The 13,136-nt window shown below is 39.9% G+C and overlaps 1 protein-coding gene across 1 annotated transcript in view; it reads right to left on the bottom strand.

Annotated features, from left to right (window-relative positions):
* SLC39A10 (solute carrier family 39 member 10) overlaps positions 1-13,136 on the bottom strand; it is a 38,283-nt gene that overhangs the window by 9,300 nt on the left and 15,847 nt on the right. The window contains exons 2-4 of the mRNA XM_083366544.1: positions 7,097-8,119; positions 5,704-5,911; positions 681-850 (exon numbers count right to left, since the gene is read on the bottom strand). Coding sequence (XP_083222670.1) covers positions 681-850; positions 5,704-5,911; positions 7,097-8,110 — 1,392 coding nt within the window. The 5' untranslated portion in view covers positions 8,111-8,119. The remainder of the gene's footprint in view (positions 1-680; positions 851-5,703; positions 5,912-7,096; positions 8,120-13,136) is intronic.

Here is a 13,136-nt window from a genome sequence, read left to right as displayed (position 1 = left end):
CTCAGCTACAGAATAGTGATACCGAGTGTCATTCTTATCCTTAAAAGCAAGCATGACAAAGATCAAATTGGTCTAATATTCTGTTCTCAGCCATGGTAACGTTAGATGGTTCCTGACAGTTCAAGAACAAGCTCATAAGCAAATGCAAAATAGTTTACGGATACACACACACACACACACACACACGTGTGTGTGTGTGTGTGTGTGTGTGTATCCGTAAAATATTTTGCATTTGCTTATGAGCTCGTTCTTGAACTGTCAAGAATATATGCCGATTCCAAATAATATCTTGGAGAAATGATTTTGTGATTGCAACAAGTGCACTCTCTATTGTGAAGCCTTAAGGATTTATTTCTTAACAGATTCACTTGCAAGATTTTGAGGCAGCAAGACAGAATTATTCATTCAGTTGCTTGTTAGTTCAACTCTGCCTAACTTTTTCCAAAGTTAGGAGGCTCAGAATTGGATTCTCGCTGACTGGCCTATACCCCCTATTTGTGGAATAGATGTAACTCCTAGCGAGGCCTTTTGTTCACATCTTTCCAACTTTTCAAAAATAAGCGAGATACACAAAACCTGACTTCCACTCAACAGGCATTATTTTCAGTCTATCTATCCACCCCTGCTTGAAACAGATACTTCACAAGTAAGCGAAGCAATAAGCACTAGACTGAACGTACATGTGGTAGCAGATGAAGTAGTGCATCTCCGCTCATGGTTCCTACAGCAAGAGCAACCAGGAAGGTGAGGAGGAATTTGAAGCATCCCTGATTGATTATAGGAATCAAAATCACGCCTAGCAAAGACAACAAGCTAATAACTGTGATAGAAATGATGCCACAGATCCAGGCTGCGAAAAGAAGGGAAAATACGAATTAGAAAATAATTCACAATAAGTCAATAAATTATAAACCCAATATGAAAAGAAAACATTATTCAAAAGGAAACCTGCTCAGCTAAAATGTAACTGTTGCATTGTCTATTGGAATAAAATACCATTATAATAATATAAAATAACATTATGGCTTACCGTATTTTCTGGCATATAAGATGACTTTTTAACCCATGAAAATCTTCTCAAAACTCAGGGGTCATCTTATACGCCGGGTGCTGAAACTTTAGGGACAGGGTTGGCTGGAAAACCTGGAGCGGATCTCCCATTAGGTCTGCGCAGGGAAAGCAGGACCAATTGGAGAAGAAGCTGCAGTCTGTGATTTTTTACAGGCTGGGGTCTGGGCGTCTTTCCTTCTAAAGTTGAAGAGCAGCTGCAGTCTATCCCAACTTGAAAGGCAGGTGGGGAATGCAGCAGCCAGAGCAGCTGCTTAGCTCTAAGGACACATTTGACTCAGGAACTGGGCGGGCTTTCTGGAAAATCTGGAGCAGATCTCCCATTTGGGAAAGCTTTAGAGTGAATTAGGAAAAGTTTAATCCACTTGCACTGTTTTATGTTTACATGTTTGATGACAAACAGCCTTATGTTTATAAGTGACAGTTTTCCTACTAAGTACCTGCATGTCATAAGCATTTGAATTAAAATTACCATATTAAAATCAAATCTGATGTTTTTTAATTTTTATTTGGTGTGCGTTGGAAGAGGGGTAGTCTTATACGGCGAGTATAGCCCAAACCCTATAATTTAACAGGAAATGTAAGGGGTCGTCTTATACGCCCAGTCGTCTTATACGCCGGAAAATATGGTATTATGCACTTTTCTAACAAATGCGGGCCATGTGACAATTTTTTTTTGATAAACATATAGTCAATTAGATTAAATTATAATTTTATTATAACAGTGAATAAATTACATTTCATCTAAATGGGTTCATCGGAGTGCATTTCAATACTGTAAACAACATGGATCATGGACTAGCGAATCTATGTTATTTTCACTGTTTTCACTTACTGACCTCCTAAGGATTTGGGGGTTTCTAGTACTGTATAGGAATTTCCAAGTAAAGACACATACAAGATGCCTTCTAGTGAGGCAAAAGTATAATCCGTGTTGTCAAATGTGTGAATGTCTCCTACGTAACAAATATGCCTCTTGTATTAATGGCAACGCAACCCTGTTGCTCTGCAGAATACCCTTTCCTTATAAGTTAGCTCTCTCCAGAAAAAGTGCAAATACGTGTATGAAATTCATCAAAATAAAATGCAATTGTCAAAACAGAATGCAATACAAGCGTTGTTGCTGGAGGAAGGAAAGGAGGAGAAAGCCAAGTGGAAGACAGATCTCACAGAATTATTTACGAAGCAGGCATGGATCATATGGGGCTTCCGCCAAATATTACATGCTTCACTGTTCTTCCACTCACTTTGGAGAATGAATAAATACGCCGGATCCTACATTGTTATCGAAAATACATAAAAGACTTAGCCATGTCATTTGATGCCATCTCATGGGCAGTTGAAGTCTTAAGTTTAGGCACCAGTCTATATATTTATTTGATTTTTTAAAAAAGAAAAATCCGACCTGTATTACTTTATAAGTAACTCAAAGTGGTAAACATACTTAATTCTCCTCTTATTTTCCTCACAACAACTCTGTGAGGTAGGCTGGAATGAGAGAAAGCGATTGACCTAAAGTCACCCAGCCACTTTTGTTTGACTGCTTTGAAAATGGCTTTCTTGTGCTGAAAAAAGAAAGTCGTCTCACAAAAGCTGAACAGCGGGAGAACAGAACGTATTTAATATATCTGAAGTGTAAAAGTTCTACTTCTTCCTCCTCTGACCTTTTTCTCCTAGAAAATCTGGGAAACAGTGGCCCAGTCTTTTAAGGATTGAATTGTCAAGTTCATGAATACAGCATCTTGATTTAACTAAATCCCCTAAGGCCAATTCTGCAGTTTTGGTTCAACGGTAACACAAACATTAAGTGTAGAATGTAAATACAGTCTTATAAAGCACCTTTTGAATCAAAGCTATTTATATGTAGCAAGTTTATATTTATTTTCGCAAGATATGTAGTGGGAAAAACAAAGTGTTTGCAAAGGAATGATGGAGTAAAAATGGAGAGGAGGAAGATAAGAAAGATGTAAACACAGGGACCAATGGAAAGAGGAGGGAGATGAAGCAGGAACAATAACGAAGGGTGGAAAAAAAATTAGTATCAGGAAAAACTGATGTGACACCTCTGCAAATGAGAACAGAAGGGATATTGAAGCACTGCCTGAGTGCAGATTTTCCAACTTGAAGGCTTTCAGATATCTTGACTAATAGCTGCCATCATTCCTCACCAGTAAGACCAATGATGACGCTGGCAGGAAATGTTGGGTCTGAAAGAACAACGTGCTTCAAGGGCATCAGATTACCAGAGCCTTACCTGTAATTTTGTTTTTCAACTAGCAAAACGGAACAATTGTTAAAGCAATAATTAGGAAACTGGAGAACTCTTTGTATCAAAGATCATCTTCTACGTCCAGAAGAGAAACCAGACAGGTTCTTGATTAGAATGGACAAGTGCCACTCATATAAACTGAAGATAATTTTATTTGTGCTCAGAAACACTAGCTACCTTTAAATAAACTGCCTCTTGTTCCCCCTCCCACCAAATTAGGTATCTTATGGTGTTGCAGGTCTTTTGAGATTATCGGTTTTTCATCACCTAATTAAAAAAATGCTTCTTTCAAAAAAGAAGCAGTTATCAATGGAAACTTTCTAATTAGCCTGGTTTAAAGACACATACAAGCTAACAGGTTTTCTTGGTATTTTTTTTAAGCATACACAAAGTCAAATTTGACATTAAAATTGACACAAAGTGCTTAGCAACCTTTCTATAAATTCTAGGGTCAAATCTGATTAAAACAAGACTACCCGGAGAAAAGAATTATTTGCTAACAAATTCAGTGTAAAGATTATTTAGTGTTATGAATCTTTGAATAAAGTTAGCAAGAGTGGAGCTGATGCATCACTACAAGAGATTTATATACAACGTTACATTTTCATAATGATGTTGCAGTCATTAAAAATAATTACCAGATCATTTTTTCTGACAATTATTAATATATATCCACACATACTCATTTGGTGTTTTATTTCTGAGAATGCTAATAAGCATCTGCAAAACTAATCAACACTCATTATTAACAATCCAAGGAAGAGCAATCCTCTCCAAGCTTTTTCTACAGCTGCAACATTTGTGCCAGCTTTAAAACAAAATGTTATTATTCATCATTTGACAGTTTCATGGGAATTTATGAATATCTATGCGGAGAAAAGTCCACATATAAAATGCCTTTTTTTAAAAAAAAAACAATATCAAGCAACTTATCCATCAATTTCAAGCATCCACTGCACATAAATAGCACCTCCGGTGTCATTATATCCTGTATCTTCCTAGGGTGTCAAAAATGTTCATGGTTCAGGTCGTTTTCAGAATACAATGGACAAGCCAGACTGCAGTTTTTACAACTTTGCTCTTGGCTTCTATGGCCAGGTTTCAATGGCCATAACCGGGTAGATGGTATCACCTTTCCTTTGAACCTTTCTTATTCTATAGGGTTGAAATAATGGGATTACCTTTAAGGAGAGCTTTCTCCTAAACAACATGCGTGCAACCAACCTTGTCCATTTTTAAATTTTTCTTAAGACTAATTGCCCTTGTAGCACATAAAGCTTTTAGCATTTTGAGGCAGTGGGCATATTTGCAATGTTGAGAATATGATATGCACGTGGCCAATCAGAAACCAGGCCTTTAAATGAAAGTAGAGGCTGTTCTCTGCCATCCAATCTAATCTCCCAGGACATTCATTCTCAACTCTGTTTATTTCTATCTTCCTTTTTTTTTCTTTCCTAGACCAGTTTAACAGATTTTCAAATACAGCATTTGACTGCAACTCCTGATCAATTATCTTTTAGGAATGCTTTGGGGATACAAAATGGGGCTCAAAGCATTATTGGACACAAAAATAAAGTAGAAATATGAAGTTTCACTTTGTAGCATGTCAGATTTCCATTTAAATGTCTTCAGTTAGATTTTTTTTTAAATGGAATATAAAATGGAGAATGGAGCCTTCAGTCCCAACAAAAATATCTGCCTGGGCATCAACTAAGAGGTGATGTCCACAAAATTACTCTTCATTCTTCAATAGTGTGTGTGCTACATGGGTTCATCATAAGTGATTTTTACCAGGTCCATACAAAACAAAATAAACATGAAAATCTTATTTGTATAACAAAGCCACAGGCCATCCCCAAGTGGTTGCCTTAAGCAGACATTTAAATATAGGAATTCCATGTCTGCACCTTAGCCAGAGATTAATAAATAAGGCCTCGGGTTTTGAGGTATGGTTGCTTCTGTACAAAAGGCTGTACTATAATTGTACTTATTTATAATAGGGAATACTCCGAATGACTCTGCAAATAGGCAACAATGGGTGTTCTAGGAGCTGTCACAATTTGGACTGCTCATGTTATCCAACTGGAAGTCTAAAAAAAAAATCAGACAGGGAATTAATACTGCCCCATTGCCTTGAAGATCAATATAAGCAAGAAAACGGGATTCAACAGTGGATACAATATGTGAAGAAGGATGACTCTAGGAACTTAAGTGGATTTCCCAAACAAACAACCAAGTAGGCTGCTTCTATTACTTGAACTGGCCTGACCAAGTTAAGGAGATTCTTGTGAGGCTATTTATATCCAATGAAATTACATTAGCTAATCTGAAAATCCACAAATCTTTCAGTCTACTTTCTTCCTCACCTGAAGCACCAGTTTTCTCCACATTCCCGAGAGACACATTGTTTCCTTTGTTCAAGTCGTCGAGATGCAGGTCTTCATAATGTTCAATACAAAGTCGCTTATCAATCTGGTACAGCAATGCAGGGCACAGATAAGTAAATAAGCTGGGAGAAATTGGAGAACTGGGGTGAAGGCCATAATGGCTTAGCAGCTGTGTGACATTTAAGCACTGCAAACAAATTAGGAAGAAAACAATTAAGCAGGTCCTACCGTTACAAGACTTACTTAACTACTTAAGTCTCGTAAAATTACATGGTCTCTTCTGTCATTTGAATTGCTACCTAGCCCCCGAACCATCACATATTGAAGGACCTGGGAATATGAAATGTTGAGTAAACTATCTATGGTTTGTTTTCTGGAGGGGAAATAGGGAGAATTTGTTCATTACATCTACTGAGAATTTTAAAAGATTAAACCTAAATTCCAAGAAATGTTTATCCATATTAAAATCCTTCCTGGGAATGGTAAACAGTATTTCATCATTAGCTGACTGAAATGACATTTCATTTTAACCAGCCAAGGATGATTAAATATTTGCCTTGCATGTTTTAAACAGCATGCAAGATTAAGAAATTAATCAGGTCATCGAGGAAGAAATTACAAAAATCTGTTGGTCCTATAAACAAATAAAAAATACCTTTATCTTGAGATAACCTAAATAGCTACACAAATAACCATTTTTCCTGCTTTATTAAATATTAGTCATGTTCAACAATGCCCAATAAAACAAGTATCTATCTATAAGTCCTTAGCTATATAAACCCTTGTATAGTTTCCTCTCCCCCCCTTTTATTCAATTATGTCCAATTCTTGGAGACTGACTGGACAAGTCCTTGCAGTTTTCTTGGCAAGGTTTTTCAGAAGTTGTTTGTCTTTGCCTGCTTCCTAGGACTGAGAGAAAGTTGGGTGGCCCAAGGTCACCCAACTGGCTTTGTGCCGAAGGCAGGGCTACAACTTCGTCTCCCGCTTTCTAGTTTGATACCTTTACTCCTACCCCAAACTGACTCTCTAGTTCAGGGGTCCCCAACCCCTGGTCCATGGACCGGTACCAGGCTGTGGCATGCCAGCAAACGGTCTGCACAAACAAGCAAAGCCCCATCCATTGGATGCAGGCAACATACAAAACCATGCACCCTCCGGCCCGCGGAAAAACCTTTCTCCACGGAACCGGTCCCCGGTGCCCAAAAGGTTGGGGACCTCTGCTCTAGTTCTTCCTTAGCTACACACAGTTATATAGAATAGCGACTTTTAAAATTTGTAAAGTCAGCACAACAGCTGGCTCTGATGGGCAAAAAGGTGGGGAAGGCTACTTTTTCTTAAAGATTCGTAATGTTCTTTTTGGGCTTATACAGACCTCTTCAGAAGAATGCTCATCTTCATTATGGTTCTTGTGATTAGTATGCTTCCCCACGCTGATTTGTTTATCAGGTGCCTCTCGCTTGCTGGTATGTCGATACCCATCCCCGCTCGCAGGGTTTGGGTCTTGATGTCCATGAGTAGCTGAATGATCATTATTGTGTTCATGAAAACGTGCATGTGAGAAAGACACATCGTGCACGTGGTCATGTTTGTGGACATGATTATGTTCATATTGCTCATTTGAGTCATGATTGAGAGTAAAATCTTGTGTTGTAACTCTTGAAACTTCCCTGTTCTTCATTTTCCGCCATTTCTTAGGGTGCTTACGTAGTTTTCTTTCAGGCTGTTCCTGAGTAGTATTGGTCTCCGTGGAAGGCTCATGACTTGGTTCCCCGTGATCACTGGTGTCAATGGAATCATTATGAGACTGATGAGTATTGTTATGGTCCATGTGGCGATGTGCATGGCGGCGGTGATGATGCTTGTGGTGTCTGTGATTATTAGAATCATGAGCATGTCTACCATCAGGCTTCAAAGATGGTTCTGTAACTTCTGTCACTGGATCACACTTCTGGCTCCTTTTGCTAGACCCTTCGTTCGCAGTCTGATTTTCTGAGCTTGTGCGATTATGGGAATGAGGATGGTTGTGGGAATGAGAATGCTTTCCTTCTTGTGTATCTAGTACATCTAAGTAAGAAACATAATCGTGGCCAATGTCCTCATGATTTATTTCTACTATTTTAATTTCTCCAAGGCCAAGGCTCGTCATCAATTTCTCCAGGCCACAAAACGACAATTTTCCATTCTCACCATAACGATTAAAGAGTTTTTCAATGTAGTATTTCTGTTTAACTTCAGCTTCCTTACTTGGTTCAGGCTCGGTCCTTTCGTTCTCCGAGATTTGGCAGTCATTGTGGCTATGTTCACCTTCATGGCAATGGTGACATTGATGGAAGACAAATGTCAGCAAACAAATGAGACAAAATTGTGTGTGCCTATGAACCTTCATTTCCGTTTTCTGCAAGGAAAGAAAAAGGAAAGCTCCACCTGTTAATTTCTTTGGGGGTGTTGCTGAATTACCTGCAGCAACAAATGTAGTTTAAAGTGATAGGAAGTATAGTTATTAATTTTAAAAATACTTTTTAGAATAAACATGTAAGCACCTATGTAAGCTACATATAAGAAACAGACCACGAAACTTTAATCAAAAAGTAATCTTACCTATAACTACATTTTAAAAGATTTATTTGTATATCAAAGAGTTATCGCTATGCCTATACAATTTCTTGGCCACTGTCAAAAAGCAAATGGAAAGTATAATCAAATTGGAAAAGTACATTCAAATTCCTATTTACGTATGGCAAAATAATGTTTTCAAATTTCTGTATATTAGCTAGCCACCAATTTCTTTAGTGTCATATATACTTATGTTCAAATTAGAAAAAAATGAAATAAGAGAGAAAAATTTTGTTTTACTTAATTAAATGTCTTTGGGGTGAAAAACATTTTCCAAAGAGCTCATTTTTCTTATTAAAATGTCCATTCATTAGAAGACTGCCTTAAGACATCCAAGAGTACCATTATTAAAAAAACCCTATAATCTGTTTTTAATATATGAACACATTAAGAAACACGCCCATCTTGAGTATTTTGAACAAAATGTCTTTTTCAAACGTAATTACAAATTGCAGGTCATTGATTTTGTTCTATTTTTGTATATTTAAAATTAGGGCCCATTAACCTCATGGATGTCCTGCTCTGGCAATGTAAGCTATAAAAGCTGACATTTGTTCAAGCAAAGAAGCTGAGGTAAATTTTAAACTGATGATTTACAATGGATCTTGTAAAGCTGTAAGAGAGCAGGCTGCTCATAAAATTGCCAGAACTGGTGCTGGTTTCTTCCTCACAACTCCCTCGCCCCTGAATTTATAGTAGTTTTTTCAGGTCAGGGTTTTTTTTGTCTTGGGAATGGCTAGAAGAATGACCTGCGAAACTAAGCCATAAGCAGCAAGAGGATTTGAATCATAATAAAATAATTACTACTTTTTATTCAACCCTTCATCTAGTGCTAAAGCTGCACGGTGATCCTGCATGATAAAATTTTGCCGATATCGAGGGACTTTTTCACAGCCACACATAAACTTGAAATTTTAAAAATGCCTTCTAGAATTGCACTTATCGAAGAATTTTGCATATAAAAAAAAAGACAATTCGCTTAACCAACAATAGCTCATTTTACGTCATAATCACAAATCAATCCATCTTTTCTTACGACCCAAGAGTGTATATGTAGAGGTAGGTATGTATATGTGTATGTATATTATATACATAGTGTTCTTTCTATTTGCAAAAACTGCCAAGAAATGGAGATATGTCAGCCCTCCAACATAGACCAAACGTGGAAAACAAACACATGCAAGTTAATACTACTTTTATTTTGTTAAGAGTAACAGAATCTTGTAAGTCTGAATGCACTTCCCCCACTTCTTCCGTTTATCTTCATAAGAAATAGATCATGTCTGAGATGCCTTTTCAAATTTATATTTCTATTCCAGAATCAGATTTCTTTTATCTGATTGTTGTCTTGATTGTGGCTGCGCTCCTCTTCCTCAAGGCTATCTCTTCTGTCAATTACAGAGTGACTGTAATAGGAATAGGGGAATATACAAAAGGTGCAGATCACAGAGCAAATCTCTAGGTTTATCTGAGTAGGATGCAAAATTACGGACTTAAGTCTCTTGCAGTCGCACAAGTGCTCATCATGCTAAATAAAACCGGGTCTAACTATCTGCAGAATAGAATGAGTCCAATGCCACAAATGTTAAAAAAAATCCAATGAGAGGCTCTAAAATAAATCTAAGCCAGGTATATGCATAAGTATAACATTTCAAAGGTCATAAATGTTAGCTTCTCGTTCCTTCTGGTGGCCTAAAAAAAGCCTGACATCTCAGGACAATCTAAATTATATGCCACATGTAAATTAGTCGTGCAAGTAATTTTACAAAATTACATGAAAGAAAGTAGCCTGGGTTGCATCATAGTTGGGAAAGACAAGAAGGTCTTATGTATGGGCTACAGAAAAATGTAAACTTCTGGCTTTTAAAAATAGATTGAAAACACAGCAGTAATTTTCATCAAGTGGCTTGGCAAAAAAGAAAGTTTTCTCTCCTCTACTTTTCTGAGATAGTCATAGAGAAAATACCAAATTGACTGATGGAGAGATGAGAAGTTCCATCCTTCCTCCACTAGACTTAGCATGAATTCTGAAAGTTTTAAGCAGAAGGAGGAAGTTTTTGTTGATGTGTATTTATTTAGGCTAAAAGCAAACGGATTAAAATGGATTAAGAACAATTCTGTCAGGGTTGTTTAATGTCAACGGACTGAATTAGATCACTGCTCAAGCTTCTCCCTTCCAGGAGTCACCCTGTGACTGAGGTAAAAGCTATTTCTGAATACGGTAGAAGATAAATATCAAGCTAGTAGCATCACTCTGGTCTGCCTTATCTTACAGCAGAAGATCAGATATCAGGAATTCTGCACAAGTTATTCTCAGCAAAGAAGGAAGATATAACTGTAAAAGAATAGGGCAGATTCCTTTCCTTACAATCGCTTCTGTCCCATCCCAGGGCAAGTCTATTACCTGAAAGTCACCTATTGCAACACAAAGATTAAACAAGGCCAAAGGGAGAGCAATGTTTGTGGAAGAGATGACTCTGAATTAACTAATGAAATAGAACAGGGCTTTTCAACCTTTTCACCCATTGTACCACTTTTAGGATAAGGCAATATCCGTGTCAAAAACTTGACACCCCCCCCAAAAAAAGGGGGGGGGAAATGATAAAGTACAGGTAGTCCTCGACTTACAACAGTTCGCTTAGTGACTGTTCGAAGTTACAACAGCACTGAAAAAAGTGACTTATGACCATTTTTCACACTTATGACCGTTTGGATGCTTGGCAACCGATTCATATTTATGATGTCACATTGTTCCAGGGTCATGTGATTGCCGTTTGCAACCTTCTGACAAGCAAAATTAGTGGGGAAACCAGATTCACTTAACAACCATGTTACTAATTTAATCTCTTTCTCTCCCTCTCTCTCTCCCTCCCTCTCTCTCCTTCTTTCTCTCTCCCTATCTCTTTCTCTCCCTCCCTATTTCTCTCTCCCTTTCTATCCCTCTCTATTTCTCTCTCCATTTCTCCCTCCCTTTTTCTCTCCTTCTCTTTTCTTTCCCTTTCTCTCTCCCTCTATCTCTCCTTCCCTCTCTCCCATTGTCCCTTCCTTCCTTCCTTCCCTCCCTCTTTGCCCCTTCCTCCTTCCTTCCCTCCCTCTCATTGTTTCCTTCCTTCCTAATCCATTTTTACCAAGAAACCTGATGCCACCTTAACTTTAACACTTCTATCATAATCCAAGCAACCACGCCCCTCAAATCACTTTACAGACATAAATTGAGGAAAATTAATACTCGGTATAGCCCAAGCTGTCAAAAGAAGACATGCTCCTAATGATAAGAAATATTTTCTGATGGGGGATTTCCAGTTAAGAAATCAACATGAGCTCATCATTGCTTCCTAACAATAAGGCCACTTAGGCATCCTGAGCCTCCGTTATCAGAAAGAGGCTCAAGAGGAAAGGGGGCAGCTGGAGATGCCCTGAACTGTCTCATGCTCACCTGCCCGCTTACTGGAGCTGCGGGCCAGGATTGAAAGAAACACAACCCGTAACGGGAGGCGGCAGCCATGATGAGGCCACTCGGAAGCATTTTCATCTCTCCCGCCATAACCTCCCCTCCTGTCTCTCTCTCACCCGCCATCGTAAAATAACCCTCCCCTCCGCGGGGGCTCCCGCAGCCTATCAGAGAGCAAGAGCCACGGTGGCATGCCCTCCCGCTCAGCGCAAGAGTTTAATGGCATCACCCAATTACAAGTCGCTTGACAAGGGACTTGGACTGAAGGGACAGTGAACCAATCAACGATCAGAGTCGAGTCTCTTGTGAGGTAATGCCTCTCGACATGCGGCAAAATTGATATACAGACTTCTGGACTTCAACTCCCAGAATTCCTCAGCCAGGCATGCTGGCCCAGGGATCGATTTGGAGGTGCAGAGAGGAGTGGCCGAGGGCTGCCTGTGTGACCTGCCGTGCTGCTTTTCAGGTGGTAAGTGCTTCTTTGGGGCTCAGCAGATGCGCCAGGATCAGTGCCGCTTTCGGCCCATACATTTAACCCACCCAAAACTGTCCCCTTCCATTGCAGTACAAGAAAGGGGGCTTCGGGAACCAAAACAAAACAAACTGCCAGGATTTCCTAACCCGCCCGACACCCTCCTGGGTGGGTTGCTCTAGATAGCCAAGAAGCAGCATCGGCATGCAAAGGAAGAGGTCCTGCTTCTGGACAAATGTTTACCCCCTTCCCACCAATGTGCCCGATCCAACACCCCCTCCGCCAACAAGGCGACTCTTTGGGCTGGCCCATTTTGTCCCCAAGAGTCCCCTTTCAAAAGAGGATACCAAAGCCCCTGGTGCACCACCCAGATCACCTTTCCCGTCTCCATAGGGCAGCCGCTCACCAAGATCCCCATGACATCCGCCCAGAGCCTGGAGAAACTCTCGGGGATGCTGTTGTTGCTGCTGCCGCTGGCAGCTGCTGAGGCTTACTCCTCTTCCTCTTCCATCGCCCGCCACCTCTCAGCCACAGTGCGGCTCAGCGCAGGCAAGTCTGGCACCGGCCAAGGGTGACCCCGCAGCCTCAAAGCTCTCTCGCCTGGCCACTAGTCCAGACTTCCTATAGCCGGTCTTTTCTGGCCAGCCTCTCCAGCATGCTGCCGTCGCTTCTTTTCCTTGGCTCTCGCTCCCCACAGGGACGAACTCCCACCCCCCCCAGGGCAAGGGAAGGTGGGAGGCTGCAGGACCCTTTGGGAAATGCCCACCAGACTCGGGCTCAGCTCTCTGTCCTTCACAAACTTTGTCAACTTCTTGCCGCGGCCAAGCAACAGGATGGTAGAGCCCAGCAAGGTGTGAACCACCTGCTTTCTATGGA

The sequence above is a fragment of the Vipera ursinii genome (genome assembly GCF_947247035.1).
Source record: "Vipera ursinii genome assembly, chromosome: 1".
NCBI lineage: Eukaryota > Metazoa > Chordata > Lepidosauria > Squamata > Viperidae > Vipera > Vipera ursinii.
The sequence above is the reverse complement of the archived record's forward strand: the minus strand, read 5'-3'. Positions and strand labels throughout refer to the sequence as shown.